We start from the raw sequence: 19,789 nt of genomic DNA, 5'->3' as shown, positions 1-19,789 counted from the left end.
GCCAAAATAAACCATGCTGTGTTTTTCCGCCGTAAACATAAATTTCTTTACAATTTATCTATTTAAATATGTTTAAATTTATTTATTTATAAAAAAAATTATCAAGCTTAAATGACTTAGCCCAATCTAATTTAGCTTGGACGATCCAAGCAAGATCAAGACCACGTGCCCAGAGCTGCAAGAGCTCGGCTTTCATTTATAGTCAATCACCGTTGGTCTTGCATGGTTAATTTAGGCCTGCAACAGCCAACAGGTATAATGAAGCGGCAAACTAAACGGGTAAACATGTCAGCAAGATTAAAATAATTCTTATTTTAATAAAAAAGTAATTAATTCATACGGATAATTTTAGATTAGTATTAGTTGAATACTAATAATGTGAAATTTTAAAGAAATAGATTACGAGCATGGTCAACTTAATAATAAATAAAATTTAAATCTCAATGAGTCCAACTTGACCGGTAATATTTTAAAAATCTAAATCTTTACTTATTAATTTTGATGAATCCTAAAATAAAATTATGTAATATTTTTTTTTCACACTAAAAATAGATTTTTAAATTTTATTAATAATTTTTTCTAATTATTTTTTATATAAAAAATATATACGATCATGATTTTATTTAGTCTCACATCTAAGATTAACAATTAGAGAAACTTATATAAATACTTTGGGCCAACGACGTTAGAAGGTATACCTTTCTCGGTCTTTTGGCTAAGATCAAGTGTAGTATTTGTTCTTATTAGTTTAATATCTGATATAAAAAATTAAATTAATTTTTTGTGAGGGAGAGTCGCCCTTGCGTTGGACTACTGCAAATGTCTGGCGCACCTTATCAAATCTAATTTATAAGTTTGGGGTACTATTTTAGTGTATTTATACATTATATTACACATGGAATACATGTGCGACCATGATTAGTATAGATTAGAAAATTTTAATGGCTATTGAACAAGTTTACTGTTTAATTTAATAAAAATTTATTTATATTCATTCAATATATAAAAGATTAATTAAATGAATAAATTTGAACAACTCATTAAATTAAACTAATAAACTTAAACACATATGAATTTATCTTGTTAATGTTTATGAATAATATTTATCAATAAACTTTTATTAATATGGATATGGATTATGATGAGCAGATCCTTCATGTGTGAGGGTGGTAGAAGTAAGAAGAAGAAGAAGAAAAGATGCCAATATCTGGTTGAATATATGTTCTATAGGGCAAGGATCGATCGAACAAAAAGCCCTCCATATACGGGTGTTTAAGTCCGACCGAGCGATGGCCAAATAAGTACAAGTGTACATGTATGTGCTCGAATGACTAAGGTCGACTGAGCGTAAATGTACTCAACTTTATAAAGCTTCTAGTACATGACCAACCAAGTTAAGGCCAAACGAGCACAAGTGTGCCCGTATACGCTCAGACGACTAAGTCCGATCAAGTATAGAGGCACTCAGCCTTATAAAGCTTTTACAATATGATTGGCCAAGCGAAGGTCGAACGAGCATTAGTGTGCCTATATGCGCTCGGATAACTAAGTCCGATCGAGCATAGAGGCACTCAGTCTTATAAAGCTTCTAGTACATGACCAGTCGAGCTCAGGCCAAACGAGTACAAGTGTGTCTGTATGTGCTCGGACTACAAAGTCTGATCGAGCATAGAGGCACTCAGCCTTTTATAAAGCTTTTACCATATGATTGGCCAAATGAAGGCCGAACGAGCATAAGTGTGTCTGTATGTGCTCAAATGACTAAGTCGGATCGAGCATAGAGACACTCAGTCTTATAAAACTTCTAGTACATGATCGGCCAAGCTAAGGCCAAACGAGTACAAGTGTGCCTATATGCGCTCGGACGACTAAGTCCGATAGAGCATAGAGGCACTGAGCCTTATAAAACTTTTATCATATGATTGACCAAGCGAAGGCCGAATGAGCATAAATGTGTCTGTATGCTCTCAGATAACTAAATCCGATCGAGCATAGAGGTACTCAGTCTTATAAAGCTTTTACCATATGATTGGCCGAGCGAGAGCGGAACGAGCACAAGTGTGCCTGTATGCGCACGGATGACTAAGTCCGATCGAGCGTAGGGGCACTTAGCCTTATAAAACTTTTACTATATGATTGGCTAAGCGAAGGCCGAACGAGCATAAGTGTACTTGTATGCACTCAGATAATTAAGTCCGATCGAGTATAGAGACACTTAGTCTTATAAAGCTTTTACCATATGATTGGCCGAGCGAGAGTCGAACGAGCACAAGTGTACCTGTATGCGCTCAGACAACTAAGTCCGATCGAGTGTAGAGGCATTCAGTCTCATAAAGCTTTTACCATATGATGGCCCGAGCGAAAGCCGAACGAGCACAAGTGTGCTTGTATGCACTCGGACGATTAAGTCCGATCGAGCAAAGAGGTATTTAGCCTTATAAAGCTTTTACCATATGATCGGTCGAGCGAAGTCGAACGAGCACAAGTGTGTATGTATGCGCTCGGACAACTAAGTCCGATTGAGCATAGAGACATTCAGTCTTATAAAGCTTTTTAGTAAATGACCGGTCGAGACATACTTAGCAGAAGGTACATATGATCAACCTGAATGATCGGTCGAGATATATATAGTAGGCAAGTGGTAGACAACTTTATGACAGTCTTATAAGTTTGGCGGAAAATATTCTCTCGAAGCTTTTTTAGAAACATAAATATATTCTTTTGTATATTCCATCAAGAATACAAGTTATAAACGACAAAGGAGGTACATTTAGAGTAAAAAAAGATTCCTTGAGAATTATCGCACGACGTCCAAGTTGTACTTTTTCCATCTTCTAACAAACTCTAATAAACCGGGGACCACCTCACGATCGCGGAGGTTATGTGAGGTGGTATAAAAGGGAAAGCCCTCTTTGTATGCAAGTGATTCAAACTGAAACCCTACTTTCTACACTTTTTCGTTACTGTACTTCTTCCATCTAAGAGATGAATTGACCTGAACATCGGAGGATCTAGCCAAGGATTCACACCCCGGTACTAGGTCATTAACGTTTCGTTGGCTTATTTCACTGTGCGCAGGATCATTGAGGAGTTGCTACAGAGTTTGCTTTCCTTGGATCAACCACTCGCTGGGGCCAGCGTATCATCTCATAGATTTCAGACATGATCAAATATGTTAAATAAATAAAGAAACTTTCAAAATGAATAAATAAGTTTATATTATCCAACTCAATAACCAAGTAAATAAGTTTAAAACATAAAAGTTTCAAAAAATCAAATAGTTTGAGTTGAAAGTTTGATAACATCTGAATAGCAAGTTTGAATCAAACTGAAGCTTATACATACATCACGGATTGAACTTGCCCAAATGCCTCACCTCCAAATCTTCAACAATTTCTCAAAAAACTCACCTTTAGATCTTCACCAACATGCTTCTCGTCTAAAAGTTCATCTTGCCTAAAATTTTTTGTTCACTCACCTTTCCTTCGTAGTAGACGTGATCATTTTAGTAGTGTGAAGGTTATTGTGGAGGTTGAATAAATTTGTGTTCAAGATCATATCTTATTTATGGTAAGTCTGATGTGTATTTCAGCAAATGCAAAGATTTATAGTTTTAATTCTAAGTATCCTCCACATAATTGAGGAGATTTTGCCATTCACGTATTTGGGTATCCCATTGAATTAGATAAAACTTACCAGGATTGCTTTGTCTTGATGCTATACAAAGGAAGCTAAGTTGTGAAAAGTGAGGCTCTTTGATATGCAGGAAGGTTAGAAATCTTACAAGCTATCATTGTTGGCAAGATTCTAAACTGTGCTGCAGCATGCTCCTTGCCTAGATAAATGGCTAGGTTCCTATGGTGGTGTAAGGACTGAAGAGGTAAAGTGGAGTATGATATGTTTGCATAAGAATAGTGGTACATTGGGATTAAGAGAAGTACAAAAAGCTTCAAAGATTTCAAAATAGACCTTTATGGATGGCCAACACCAACAATTTCATAAATGGGTTCCAAGTGCCCAAGCACACAATCCGCAAGACTACTTTCCATAGCCACAGAAAGATGTCTTCGTGTTTGATCTTCAATATAAATCACAGTGCTTGAATTGAAGTAATTTAGCCACAGTCTAGATAGTTGTAATTTTGCTTCATTTCAAGTTGATCAAAGTCTAAGTGAAACCAAGGTAGAAAGGGAATTGAACCACTATAGTGACAATCAATTATAACTTTGCAACCAATCTCTCAACATTGTGGGAACCCACCAATTATCTCTGAACAGTAATCATCATTAGTAAGGTATGGTAAACTTCACTCCTTTCTTTTTTCATACTTAATGATAACAAAATGTTCAGAATTTGTATTCATCATTTAGTTTAATTGTCATATTTTCATTTGCTTTCATGTGTACATTGTTTGTGATCCTTGCTTTACTTCATGTCTTGAATCGTCTTGTTTCTCTCAGAATTTCATCTTCTCTCTTGGCAATATACACTAGTATTCCTCAAGAAATCCTGAGGGTACCTATTTACCATATCCTCTTAATAAAGTGATCAGGTTACCATGACCTTCCTTAATGAACGAAATTTGTATATCAGAGACATGTATCCTCATGTTATAAAGGCAAGAATTATTTCCTTTTTAGTTGCATGGTTACGTCTTCTATTTTAGATAAACAACCTCTACTAATCTGTTTAAGCATAGACCGCTGCTCCAAGTTTGACAAAGTAATATAGATAAAATCTAGTGATTTGATTTGAGTTTCTACATTTTCTCCAAGTAATAATCATTCATCAGTTAGTTTGAGGTACACGGCGAAGTGCACTGTGTCATTTTTCAATTGCTTTTATCTTTTATCAATTTGTTTCAGTTCACAATTCATCATCCTATTTTTCTATTAAATGTTGAAATTCCTTAACTGAAGATAAGTTGCCAATTTTGAATGTGAAGCCAAACTCATATTTCTATAGTTCTTATGAATTGCTCATGTTATCTCTTCAAGACTTAACCACCTCTATAAAAGGATCAGATAAACGATGTATACATTCTAAAACTAGTACATTATCATTGAAGAAAATCTGACTACTAATTTAGGTGTTTCTTATAAGATTCACAAAGACACATTGATGGTACAAGAAACTGTTTATGTTTCTTGTTTGGAACTACATAGCATATTAATCGCACAGGATAAAATCCAAAGGAGACACTCGCCTAATTGTACAAGATTTTGCTTAAATAAAGGGGTTGAAGGAAAACCTGACTTGGTAGGATAGACACCATTACATTTCATACTCAGACGACCTTCTCAGTGGCCATTTCCGAATTAAGCTTTCCAAAGGACCTTCAGAGACAATAGACTGACCCTTCAGGTTTTATTCATCCTCTTTGTCAAAGCAATAAACAGGGGCTTGCCATTTTGCATCCTCAAGCACTGCTCCTACTTCGAATGTCATTACATGAACAGATTGCCCTGCATAAATTCAAAAACTAGCGCACATAAATCATAATTGAAGGAAAACAAAACAAGAATATTATCAATAAACAATAACAACAAAATATTCAAAATTAACAATTTTAGAAAGACGATCGAGTGGTCGAGGAATACTAACAAACAGGTAATGAAACCAACCAGTATAAAAGAGCCAATGCACGGGCCGACGCGTCTCGACGTCCTCGTAGTACCAAATGAACTGGGCCTTCTCCCACACATTGCAAAGGAAACCGTCGACGGTCTCTAGGCCGAGGTAATTGGCGCCGTCGAGCCAGTCGGGGCGCAGGATCCCGACCTCGAAGTGCACGGTGCGGCAGCTGCGGTCGCCGTCGAAAGTGTAGTAGAAGGAGGTTCCATTTCCCCACTCGAGGTCGTAGAGGAGGGTACCCAGTTGGTGTTGGATGATATTGAAGTTTCGGGAGTTGGGCCAATCATACCAGAGGTCGACGACGGAGAGGGCGCCACTGTTGTTGATGTAGAGAAGGGAGTGGAACTGCGGCGGCCACGACGCCGGGGTGGGAGACGCTGCGTCTAGTGACGTTCTGGAGGTAGCCGATGGCAGGAACGAAGAAGTGGAAGCGGAGCAGGGCGGCGAGAAGAGCACAGAGACGACGAGGAAGAGGAGCATGATCGACGAGCAGGTGGAAGCAACCTGTGGCCGATATAAAACCACTGTAAAAAAACAAAAACAATTTTGTCATAAATATCTTGAAATTTTCGAATTAAAATATAACTAACACTTAGCACATATATTAATTGTACATAAAATATTGGATCACTGTACTAAGGTATTCAATAAACTATTTTAATATTTTTTTAATAATAATTAAAATACACTAGTTATGATTATGATCCATTTTGATATTAATTGTGAGTTTTCAATCAAACATATTAATAAGTTTTTTTTTGTGATATAATTTGATGAATATAAATTCCCTTATCATTTTTTATTTGAAGTCTTAAAAAAATTCAATTCTTTTACCAGATTTATCTTAAACTCATTTTAGAGGAGGGGAGAGTAAAATCTAACGGTTCACTGTTGATTTTAATATTTAAATTTGATTAAACTGATTAAATCGAATCAATCAGTTAGCTAATAATTTAAGATAGACTGATATGTAATAAAGAAAAAAATTCATAAAAATTCTCAAACTCATAAAGTCATAATTCATTAGGATCAGTCTAGACCGATAAATCAAATGATAAATTTAGTAATCGATCAAGCAGTTGACTATTGTCCAAAACTTAGAATCTTATAATTCATATATTATGATTTGAGATATTTTTTTCTTACATGTTTTTTTAAATTATAATATATGTATAATTAGTGCATTGACTACTTGCATAGAAGGTTAGTCAATTTCTCCAAATGATTCAAATGGTAGCGGGCAAAAGTTTGAGTGATTTTCTAAGCTTGCTCATTCATTTCAATTTGGTTGGAAGAAGGCTAATTATGCATATGGGTACTAGACTATCTTCTGAATGAATATGAGCTAGATTTTTTAATCTTAATTTCAAGTTGAAATTTGAAGAGGGTAAACCTCATACCTTTGTCATTTCGAGCATTTTTTTTTTTTTTAACTACCAATACCATTATTGATTTTTTTTCTCATGTTCTTAAAATATTTGCTCCTTGTGCAAAATAATATTCACTTCCTTCAGAGATCCTTTAAAATTGGATTGATTGCTTGTATTGGAGATCTTACTTTCTTGCTTCTATTAGCTCTCAATTTTGCATCAGGCAAAGGCATGAATAATAGTCTATAAGGATACATTTGTTTCCATAGTTGGATTGGTTGGAGAACACGTATGGTTTTGTGTATCCAACTTCCTCAAATCCTCTTGATAAGTTACTTTCAAAATAATAAAATCATTTTGTAATTATAAATGGACAAGTAAATTATCGATTAAATTAGAATAACTAACTAAACTGACCGAATTAAAAGTTTGATTCCTTTAATTCAAACTTTTAATTTTTTTAAAAAAATTATATTGATTTACTCGATTTAGTCTTAGTTTTAAAATATTAAAATTGATTAAATTGACTGCTATGTCATGAGCATTTGGCTTATTTGACAGAGGTATCTAAATCAATATTTAAAAGAAAAATCTCTAAATCAGAACTCGACTCTAAATCAATATTAATAGATTGATAAAAAATATTTAACTAATTCGGTAATCAACTAAATTAATTAATTTCATATAGATACAGTTTATTTAATTTTAATGACAAAGTTCAATCGGTTCGTTGTGTCTAAAATCTTTTTGATTAGCTCGGTTTTAATTTGTTCAAATTAGTCAGTTCGATTGCTCAGCCTTAGTTCTAGATAAATGTTAAATTTTGCATGTCAAATTTTGACAAGAAATTATACGGAAAATGAAATGAACCCTAAATGGGTTCTAAGTGTCCAAGCACAAATAAGCAAGACCATTTTCTATAGCCATAGTAAAATGCCTTCGTGTTAGATCGTCGATATAAATCAAAGTGAATTAAAGTAATTTATCCATGTCTAGATGATTGGGATTGCTTCATTTCAAGTTGATCAAAGTCTAAGTGAAACCAAGGTAGAAAGGGAATTGAACATTTACAGTGAATACCAATCAACCAATCAATTATGACTTTAGCAACTAGGGAACGGATCCGTAAATTAAAATTGAAGGGGCTTGATTTCCCTTTCATCATGTGGTAGCCATGTAATTTAGGAATTTTGGCCTTCCTCAAGAATTATTGCCCAATTTTGGCCTACATCACCAACACAGTATAATAAGCAAAACATTTTTTCCCTCAGAAGATACACTAAATAACATCAATTTTCATAACCATTTTGCTCAAGAATGATATATTTTGACCATTTGGCTATTCGCCGAATACATAGTCCTCTAAATTTTCAAATAAAAAAACTTATAGTGCTGATTAGGTGAGAGTAGATCCTTTTCATCATGCTTCGTAGCTCAAATGAGAATTATCACAAGCAACTAAAAAACATGTCTATTTGATTAATAACTCTTTGCAACAACATTGAAATCAACCTAAAAGCTTTTGCTTATGATGCCATCCAAACCAAGCATTGCCCTCGCGCCAGGATGACCCCACTCAAGATCCGCAAATCCAAAGAAGGGGAAACAAAACTGTTTGACTGAAATAGTCACTTAAAATCCAAATTAAGCAGCCTAAGCACATTTGAAAAATTAGAGATATAAAAATAAACTTCTTTTTTTTTTACCCAGCTAGTGCTCAGAAGGATGAAGAAGGAGAGACCGAGTCTTGTAAGAAAAAGTGAGGAGCGCCCCAAAGCTTGCTCGCGTTGACGCAGAGGAGACAATGTACATTCGACTGAGAGATTGCAAAGGAATTTAGGCCGGACTATAGCCCAGGAAGCCATTGTAGATCTGTCTCTGTTGGCAACCAATCTCTCAACATTGTGGGAACTCATCCGTTAGCTCTTAACAGTAATCGCCATCATTAAGGTGTGGTAAACTTCACTCCTTTCTTTTATCATACTTAATGAAAACAAAATGTTCATAATTTGTATTCATCATTTAGTTTAATTGTCATATTTCATCTTGTTTCTCTCAGGATTCCATCTTCTCTCTTAGCAATATACACTAGTATTATTGAAGAAATTCTGAGGGTAATAAAGTGATCGGGTTACCATGACGTTCCTTAATGGGTGAAAATTGTATCTCAAAGCCATGAGAATGCCTCCTCGTGCTTTCTTTATTCAAGTGATAAGATCAATGTTGCCAATCCCTAATAGCTAACATCCATGCCATCGAGTACTCCATGGTGCCTGAATCCTTGATTACTATCACCGTGCTTAACAGCTAGGTATTGTGTAAGATTTCCAAAGCAGAACACCGGGACAACTCGATTAGTAACCTGCCATGGTAGAGACTTAGCTAGGCTCCATTTGCAACCGGTGCATTAGTTTCATTCTGCCGAAACAAAAAACAAAAAGAACATACACATGGCCAACACATCTATTAAGTCTAGTGATATTTAGCAATTTCGCTTTAGTGTCCTTGATATATTATGCCCCTCTTGTGACTAGTAAGTTGTACTACAATGAATTGGAATGAGACCCTAGATTCCAAGGTTATATATGTTTTTATCATCATCATTATCAAGCCATGTTTCTCTAGATCAACTCTATGAATTGTATCGCTCCATGACTACATGTCAATGTTTTTCCCTCCTCATTTTTTAACCTTTTTGAAGCGTGTGCCATGTCAAAGCAATTGGAAGATCGCTTTCGCCTCCCTTCCTATTTATTAATCTTCTCACTCCTGGGAGTATGACACTATGGTACCCGTGGAGAAGTTGTATATGATACACAACTGAAAATTTTTGTTTGTTATGATCCAATGCTAAGGATTGATTTGCCATATTACTTGAAAATGGACTCTTTAAATTTTGCATCTTTTGAATTACGATTTGTCGTGCAAAATAAATTTGTGGACATGAAAGCTATGAGAAATAAAAGGTGATTACGCTCACTTTAATCAATTGGGCACCTCGTGGGGACACATGTTTATCCATTCATTTTAGCAAAAGGTGATTACGCTCACTCTAAGCACTTCTCACACTCTGTCCCTAGATTATGTGTTAGGACATTCGGGAGGTAGAGGAGGTGAATAGCTTTAATCGAATCGTGTTGATGATTTACAACGGATATCTTGAAGCGAATACTCACCAATACTAACACTTGGATTTTATTTGGTCTCCACTCCTTGAGATGACTAATCCAAGGGTCCGACTCTCACGATCTCATCCACTATGAAATCACTTATTCTCAAAAAAATTTCAGAGATAGAGAAACTTCGTACAAGCTTGAATACAAGAAGCACAAACTAGGTTATAAAGAAATTGAAAATAACTTTAAAACATAAACTTTGCTTTACTTACTTTTTTCTTACTTTGGATTGCCTCCTGGTAGTGGAAAATGTAACGACACTTCTTCTCCAAACACCTAAGAAATGGTGTGAGAGAAGCATGCAAGAGTTGCTTCGAAATATCCATGAAAACTCTTTTCTAGGGTTCTTCGATGTCTCCCAATCGATTCAATTTTTCCTTAATTGATTGTCATGTCATCCGACCGTTCGAACACATATAGAATGACTCCTTATCCGAACTCTAATCGATTGGTGAGCCATCCCAATTAATTTAGAAGATTTTAATCGATTACCCAATTGATTCTCCAACCTTCTGTTCTCTCACGAAAAGCTTTAATCGATTAGCCCAATCGATACAGAGTCTTAATCGATTGCCTAATTGATTCCAAACTCTACTGTGCTTCATGAACTTCTCCCAATCGATTGTGTCAATTGAATGACTTGGGTTGAATCAATTGGCCAATTGATTCCCCAACTCACTATGCTTCTTATAACAAACAACTCTAAATTGATTAACAAACTGCCTAATTGATTAAGATCTTAATCGATCATCGCAGTTGATTAACATGGCTAGAATCGACTGCCCCAATCGATTCCAACACCTTCACGAGAAATGCCACTTTAATCGATTACCTAATTGACCAGTTATGTCCCACTCGATTTCCTAATTGATTGACCAACCCTAACTCACTTGATCCGAGTCAGGGTTCTCCTTCTCTAACATTCGGTCAACTGTGACATATTGAGTCTTCCCGCACTAAGTGTTTGGTCAACCTTTTGACTCACTTAAATTTTCTCTTATACCAAGTCTCTTATTAACCTTTGATTCACTTAGACTTTTTCTCTCATGCCAACTTTCTATTAGACTTTTGATCACCAAGTGTGATCCTCTTTGACCCACTTGGATTTTCTTCTTGCTTGACCTCAGTTAGGACTTTCCCTTGCCAACGTGGTGTCATTCTTGACTCAGTTGGACTTTTCTTTGCCTAACCGTAGTTAGGACTTCCCTTTGCCAATGTGCAGTCCTTCTTGACCCACTTAGATTTTCCTTTGCCTAACCGCAGTTAAAACTTTCCTTTACCAACATGCGATCCTCCTTGATCCACTTGAACTGCAACGTCCGTAGTTTTTTTTTACATTATATATATATATATATATATATCCAAGCATACGAACATCCCAAATCTCAATTTAACTAAGGTACATAAATATCTCTTAAAACATTAACTACTGGCAACCTTATGTACTGGTCATACAGTTCCAGAATTTATATATTCTTCAAAGGGAAACATTTAATTATGTAAAACTAAATTGGAAGGTATTTGAGTTGTACTATCATTGTCTTGAGCTTGCTCACCCTTCAATGCCTACTGCCTCATTCGTCTCATTACCTGAAATAGTTAAAATCTGTGAGTCGAGAGACTTACCACATTCAAACCATATTATGCATTAATTAGTTCCTATATCCATGTGTCCTAATGGGTAACATGCCTAACTAAATCTTCATTCATATTAAAGTATTTTCCTCATATAGGCATACTAAAGCATGAATGTAAACATATTACGTGCAAGGACATATACCTGATCATGAACATAAAAGCATAGACATGAGTATGAACATACTTAGTCATAGACAAAAATATATATGAACATAAATGTGAACATGAGCATAAGAGTATAGACATAAGCATAAACATACACATGAACATAAGCCTTCATGCTTTGGTGTGCTCCCCGGACGTGAGTCCTCGGATCATACCACCGTCCCATACATAAAGTTAACTGATTTCTTAAGTAAGCTTCACAGGCTTGCCCGGGACATATCTTACCCGTCCCCCTGCTCCTACCATAAGTGATAGGAATTCGAGCCTTGGAACGGGCACCCCTACCCATACATACTTGAACTCATACTATGGTTTAACCTTCCCGAGCTTGCCCGGAGAATATCTTACCCATAATGTGAGTTTCTCGAGAGGGGATCCCCGGATTGACGCTCGAAGCTCCTCGGATAAAAGACATCCGCACCCGAACCTTAGAATGGGAGTGATACACGATACCTGGATCACAACTTGGTAAGCTCCCTGGGGCATATGATTTCCCTGAATCAACACTTGGGAAGCTTCCCGGGCTTAGATCCCCAAAACATATCCTCCCCATACATACATAACTAATTCTATGGTAAGCTTCTCGGGCTTGGATCCCTAGAACATATCTTATCCATACACACATAACTAATTCTATAGTAAGCTTTACGGGCATAGGTCCCCATATCTTAACTGGGTAGGTGGCTAGGGTATGGGTCCCCAGGGTCATACTATTTACTCTTGAACATGTACATAAGCATAACCATAATCACTATACAAACATGAAACATAAATATAAGCATGTGCATAAACGTAAACAGGATCACTTCATAAGCATGGACATCAACATAAACATGGAGATAAACAAGATTATATACCTAAACATGTGATCACTACATCAACATAAACATGGAGATAAACAAGATTATATACCTAAACATGTGATCACTACATAAGTATGAACATAAACATGTACCTAAGCATAAACATGATCCCTACATAGGCATGAATATAAACATGTGCCTAAACACAAACATGATCCCTACATAGGAATGAACATAAACTTGTACATAAACATAGGCATGCTCCCTACATAAGCATGGAGCATAAACATAAATATATGCATAAACGTGAGCAAGATCATTTCATGATCATGAGAATAACCATAAATATGCACCTAACATAAACTTGATTCCTTCATGAGTATGGACATAAACGTAAATATGTACATAAACATGATTATGTACCTAGACATGTGAGCACTACGTAACACAACATGATATGAAATTATCCCACTTATCCAATACATCTAGAGCGTTGAGTAAGTTGCTAATTTTTAAATGAAACAAGTAGAAGAGCCTAAACATGATGGTAAGGTCAAAAGATGATTTTTAAACTCCTACATGAACCCGAAAACCATGGGTGTCCAAACCGAAAACTAAATTTAAGAACATCATCAAGGTGCAACATGGATGAAACACATATGTTATAACCAAAAAGCAAAGTCTATAAATGTCGGGAAATATGGTGGCTAATCTTCTAATACATTAGAGTGTAACATGGATAGAGCACATATGTTATAAGTTATAACTAAAAGAAACCTAGACCCCCATAGATGCCAAATACAAAACCTAAGAATTTAGGGAAACATAATAGCTAACCTTCTAATGCTTTAAAGTGTATCATGGGTAAAACACACATATTAAAGGTTATAACTAATGAAATTAAACCCTTTTTAAGATAAGAACTGAACTTAAGAATTTAAGTGAGCATGGTAATTAGGAGTATGAATAAACATAAGTATAACTAAGCAAATTTTGAAATCTCCCATCTAACCCATAAAGCTAACATGCTAGGGAATAAAAGGAACATGAGCACAACTAACCCTAATATCCGAAATTAGCCTATAGCATATAAGGTTTTCACATAGCAAACTAAAAGTACTATTCCAAAATTATCATATGGTGTTCAAGATGATCATGATAAAAAATAAAAGAACTTAGCATAATTACACCAAAAATCTGAAATTTACATATACCTTAAGGTTAGCATAACATGGATAGTTTCTTGGCATCAAAATCCCTAATCCGAAACCTTCCTTAATCATGAAGTTGTTGAAACATATTTATCTCCTAACATTCTGAGCCTTCAAATCCAAAAACATATATTAATTACTAAGTTACCAAGATATATTTTATTTCATACATTCTAAACCAAGAACTGAACTAACTTATGACATTTATTGATCTCATGATAAGAAGAAGGACAAATATAAAAATAACTAACCTAATCTGAAATTAACATAACTACCAAGGAACCTAACATCCATAGTTTATAGGAACATAATACATTCATAAGATCAGATGAACATGCCTTCAACTCCTTGCTACTAAACCTCTCTCTCTCTCTCTCTCTATATATATATATATATATCTCTCTCTCTCTCTCTCTCTCTCTCTCTCTCTCTCTCTATATATATATATATATATATATATATATATATATATATATATATATATATATTTTGGTTGTGCCAAATCTATTCCAAAAATAAATTTGAAAGATTCTATAATAAACTAAATTTTATACATATTAATTTTTATATCAATTTCATATGGAAAATAAATTCAAATCTATATATATTCATATCTAAAATTTATTACATACTATATATGTGTGTAAATTTTTTTATACATTTTGAAAGATTCCATAACAACTAAAATTTTTATACACATTAATTTTTCATGTCAATTTTTCTATGGGAAATTCGGATCTACCATATTCCCATGTACATATACCAAGCCATGTATAAATTTTATTTATTAAATTTAGATTTAGGTCTTTATCTTAAAAATATATATGTATATATATCTTAATTACATTTTTTTTACATAAAATTCATATGCAATAAATTTTATATAAATTTATATCCATGAGTTATATAAATTTTTATATAAAAATTTATACACATGGGTTATATATAAATTTTTATGTTTTTACTAAGTCTTATAAATTTTTATATATACCTATTTGGATATAAAATAAACCTTATACATATTTATATCCAACTATTTTCCTAATATAATTAATCAATCCAAATTTGATAAATGTGAACTAGCTTAATTAATTTAATTTAACTAAATCTATCTATTTAAATTATTCAATTACATCTGAATTAATCAAATAAATCCTCTTAATTATAATAATTTGGTTTCGAATACTACATGTACTTTCCTTTATCTAATCGCAGTTAGGACTTTACCCTTGCCTAACTCTTGAATTAAGACTTTTCTTTGCCTAACCTCCAGTTAGAACTTTATCCTTGTCTAACTCTCGAGTTAGGTATTTATCTTCCCTGACCTCCCGTTAGAACTTTCTCAATCAAGTATCCGGTTCTTCATGACCAACTTAACTTTTCTCTCTCATATTGTCAAGTATCCGATCAACCTTGACCTACTTGACCTCTTCCTCACATATTGTCCAAACATCAAAACTCAAGCTTGAATCCACTTGAGCTTAGTCCAACTGGTTAACCTTAATCCAAGGGTTGTTGCATCAACAATCTCTCAAAAATCTTTCTTTTTAAATATTTGACAATAATGTTAAGTTAGGCTAACTCATATCATCCCAACTTCATTCATCTCATGCCAAAACATGAATGTGGATTTCTAGCTTAAACCCTACATTTTCTCTACCTTTGACACACATTAAAAAAACTCTTCACCTTAAAAGTCAATTCATTTAAAAATACCCCAATGAAAGTCTCATACCTTTCATTGTATACTATGCTTATACTTGAGCATATATCCATCACAATGAAGATTTCTAACCGTCTATTGTCTTCTCATCCTTTTCATTTTAAAAAATAATAATTCCAATAAGAAAAACTTCGCTCAAAATATGCTCCAAACTTCTATCATTGCACCAACAATGATTTAGAGTTTTTAAACATTTAGAAAATCTAAAATTGAAGTCGTAAGGTTAAAAGTTCAATTTTGAATCTAAACCTCCTCTGAAACTCTAAATTAGTCCCCTTTAACCATTCATTTCTTATTTTCATCAAGAAAATTATCCTTAAATACTTATCAAAGCGCTTTAGAGGGTTAGGGATGATAAACTCAATTAAATGTGACTTAATAGACTGAAATCAGACCATTTTAGCTAAAATTAGCATTCTTAATCGATTGGTTTCAGCGACTAATCGATTCCAGCTTGTCTAAAATGATTGGTGTTGGATGTCAATCAATCACCACATGCTAATCAATTGTGTTAATCTATTACTCCCATTTAATCGATCACCTGATCGATTCCGTGAGTCTCTGTGCTTGTAAAAATTCACCCTAATCGATTGAACAAATTGATTACCATTTCTAATTTTTCTGATTTCTGAAAATAATTTTAGATTCAATTTTAGAAAATCATAAATAATTCTATAATTATCAAAAAAATTAGTAAATTTTGTGTAGACATTACTCATGGCATATACTATCAGAGAAAAATAGTTTTCTATGAAAATAACTCTCATTTTTAAAGATTGATACAAAATAAAAAACTATTGAAAAACTTTAATATTTCACTCTACTTTACATCTAACTAATCAATGGTGATCTCTATCAAAAGATAGACTTCATTAAGATTTTTTCAAATAATTTTCAAAATAAATTTTTAACCATGTTCTTTGGCCTAGATGCACATGACTTATATATTAACTTTTCCAATGATTAAACTTCACATAATTTATGTATTTTGGTGAAACTAAAACTCAAATAGAAGTACTAGATCAACATTATGAGTTTTGTTCATCCACCTAATATTTCATTTGTATCTAATTAATCAATACACATACAAGTCATCCTTATGATTTTTGTGAGATGTAAGTTAGGTTTTTCTTAACTAGGGGCTCATCATTTCCAATTAGGTATTTAAGCATTGATCATCCAATCTATGATGTCAATTGATGTTATTGTCCTTAATTTTAAGAAATTAAATATAATGCATGCTAATGATTATGGCATACATCAAAATGAGTATTTTTCACAAAAAAAAAACTATCATATCTAAATGATGTATGTATGACATGACATATAGCATTTTTATAATAATATAAATATGTATGTAAAATATGATGTCATGACATATGATAAAGCAAAAAATCATGATAACTTTAGCATAAAGAAAATATCCTAGATTTTTTTATCTAGGTATCATTTACTTATCGCTAAGTCCAAAAATAAACCTAACTTTGCCCTTATCTCCTTAAGAAATTTGATAAAATGTCAACTTGGTATTTCTTTGACTTCTAACCTATTTGTGCCAATTTAATCATCAATTCCTCAAATTTATTGGCACACTTTTACTCTTCAAGAGTAAAAATCAACTCTTCATTTTCAAGGTTGGCAATGCTACCGTAAAAATGTCCCAAAAGTGTCAACTTCCTCATGGTTAGATTAACCACCTTTCCAATTAGAGTTGACACACTTTAAAACCATAGTGTACAGAGAACACACTCTTAGAAACCCAAAACCTATTTGTGTTCCTTGGGTGTTCTAGGTACTCATTAGGGATAACTTTCCTAGAGACCTTCTTAGTGACTTTCCTAGGCTTCTTAGAAACCTTAATCACACTAGTCTCCTCAAGGTCAACTCTAAGAATACCTTCCCTTTTAACCTTAACTTGACTCATAGACCTAGTGTTAGTTCCATAACCATATGGAACTTTATGATATGATGACACATTCTTCTTGGCTTTTGGTTTATAATCCAAACCTCTCTTGTCATTGAATGACTCTTGCCTATTTTGACATAGGTTTTGCTTCTTTGAACCTAAGACTTCATTTATCATTTCATTAAGGGTATCTCTAATTTGTCAAGTCTTGACCTTAAAACTTGATTTTCTATCTTTAAATCCTCAAATTTAGATTTTTCTTTATTGCCGTGGATATTCTTCTTTTTATGTACATATCTAATTTCCTTAGATTTCTTACCTAAACCATTTTCTACCTTCCTATCCTTAGATGAGATAGTCCTAAAATGAAAAGACTTGTAATGTTTTTTAGGATTTCCATGCTTTCTATTTTTATGATAAATAACATTAAAATAATAAAAAAAATATTTCTAACATACTTTTTATCATGATTTAAATAAGTATCATTAACTAATGGTATCTTAGTTTTGCCCTTGGAAGTTCTCCCTTGACTTGAGTTTCCTCCTTTCTTCTTGGTTGGATTTCTCCCCTTTGGACATTGACTCTGATAATTTCATTTTTTATTATAAGAAAAGCACACAATGTGCTTCTTGCCTTTTCGTATCACAAGGTCGGTCTTCTTTAGTTTCTCCTTCATCTTGGATATCACTTGGGTCTTCTTCTTTCCCAATTTAGGACACTTACTCTTATAGTATCATTTTTTTCTACACTCAAAACAAATGATATGATATTTATTTTTTATATTTGAAATTTTTATACCTTTACTTGTAGGAGTGGCATATGATCTTTCGAACATTGACTCCGATAATATCCTTTTTTTTATTGTAAGAAAAGCATACAATGTGCTCCTTGCTTTTTTGTATCATGAGGCCAACCTCTTTTGGTTTCTTCTTCATCTTGGGTGTTATTTAGGTCTTCTTCTTCCCTAATTTAGGACACTTGCTCTTATAGTATCCCACTACATTCAAAGCAAATGATGTGATCTTTATTTTTTCTAATTGAAATTTTTATTCCTTTGCTTGTAGGGTTGGCACATGATCCTTTTTTTTATCTAACCCGAAGGTAGAAGCTTCTTCTTGCTCTAGTGTTAATGATTGACACTCCCCCTTAATCCTTGAGGTGGATGCCTCTTCAACTTCATCCTTGGATGTTGAGCACCTCTTAACTTTCAAATCCTCATGCACATGAAACAAAGAGTTTTCCTCTTTTCCTTTGTCGTTGCGTTCCATTGAGGATAGGTCTTCATGAAACTTTGTCAATTTACTCCATAGCTCCTTGGTATCCTGAAAGTCTCCAATTTTGCACAACATGGTGTTTGACAATAAATTAACTAATAATTTAGTTGCCTTGTCGTTTGCCTTGCACCTCTTGACTTGTTCCTCAGTCCATTTCTTCTTCTTGAGGAGCTTTCCATTTCCATCAATTAGAGTTTGAAATCCCTCCATTAGAGCAAACCATTGCTCTATGTCCATCATAAAGAAATTTTTGACTCTTGATTTTCAAAGATTGAAGCTTCCAATTTCGAATGGTGGAGGTACTTGGATATCGTATCCAAATCTATCTTGACACTCTATTTTTGAACTTGAGCTTCTTGAATGATAATTTTTTTACTCTTTGGAATTAGGGTTTCAAGCTTCAATGTCTTCTTCTTCCTCTAACTCGTTGCTCTTTGAACGATTAGTCTAAGAAGAATGGCCTAGCTCTGATACCACTAATTAGGACACTTCGGGAGCTAGAGGGGAGGGGGTTGAATAGCTTCAATAACTTTATGTTGATGATTTGCAGTGGATATCTTGAAGCGAAGACTCACCAATGCTAGCACTTGGATTTTACTTGGTCTCCACCTCCTTAAGGTGACTAATCCAAGGTCTGGTTCTCACGATCTCATCCACTATAAAATCACTCCTTCTAGGAAACTTTCCAGAGGTAGAGAAACCACGTACAAGCTCGAATACAAGAAATATAAACAAGAAACGCAAACTAGGTTACAAAAATTGAAAATGACTTTACAACATGAACTTTGTCTTGCTTGCTTTTTCTTGCTTTAGATTGCCTCTTGGTGGTGGAAAATACAGCAACACTTCTTATCCAAACATCCAAGAATTGTCATGCAAGATGTATATG

At 34.0% G+C, this 19,789-nt stretch overlaps 1 protein-coding gene and 1 pseudogene across 1 annotated transcript; one reads left to right on the top strand and one right to left on the bottom strand.

Moving 5' to 3' along the window:
* The first annotated feature begins 694 nt into the window (after positions 1 to 694).
* Positions 695 to 837, top strand: LOC122044495 (annotated as a pseudogene).
* Positions 838 to 5,062: 4,225 nt separating this feature from the next.
* LOC122044438 (uncharacterized protein At4g14100-like) lies at positions 5,063 to 6,127 on the bottom strand. Its single transcript, XM_042604918.1, has 2 exons — positions 5,625 to 6,127; positions 5,063 to 5,465 (listed from the first exon to the last, which is right to left on the bottom strand). The coding sequence occupies exons 1-2, from the start codon at positions 6,112 to 6,114 to the stop codon at positions 5,368 to 5,370; spliced, it is 588 nt and encodes a 195-aa protein (XP_042460852.1). The 5' UTR covers positions 6,115 to 6,127; the 3' UTR covers positions 5,063 to 5,367.
* Positions 6,128 to 19,789: the final 13,662 nt, after the last annotated feature.

This window comes from Zingiber officinale, chromosome 2A (genome assembly GCF_018446385.1).
Source record: "Zingiber officinale cultivar Zhangliang chromosome 2A, Zo_v1.1, whole genome shotgun sequence".
NCBI classification, from domain to species: Eukaryota; Viridiplantae; Streptophyta; class Magnoliopsida; order Zingiberales; family Zingiberaceae; genus Zingiber; species Zingiber officinale.
The sequence above is the reverse complement of the archived record's forward strand: the minus strand, read 5'-3'. Positions and strand labels throughout refer to the sequence as shown.

Excerpts from the sequence above, each read along its gene's own strand:
- LOC122044438 (XM_042604918.1), bottom strand. The coding sequence starts at position 6,114 with ATGCTCCTCTTCCTCGTCGTCTCTGTGCTCTTCTCGCCGCCCTGCTCC. Across the intron at positions 5,466-5,624 it reads GCATTGGCTCTTTTATACTG|GGCAATCTGTTCATGTAATG; the intron begins GTTGGTTTCATT and ends GAATTTATGCAG.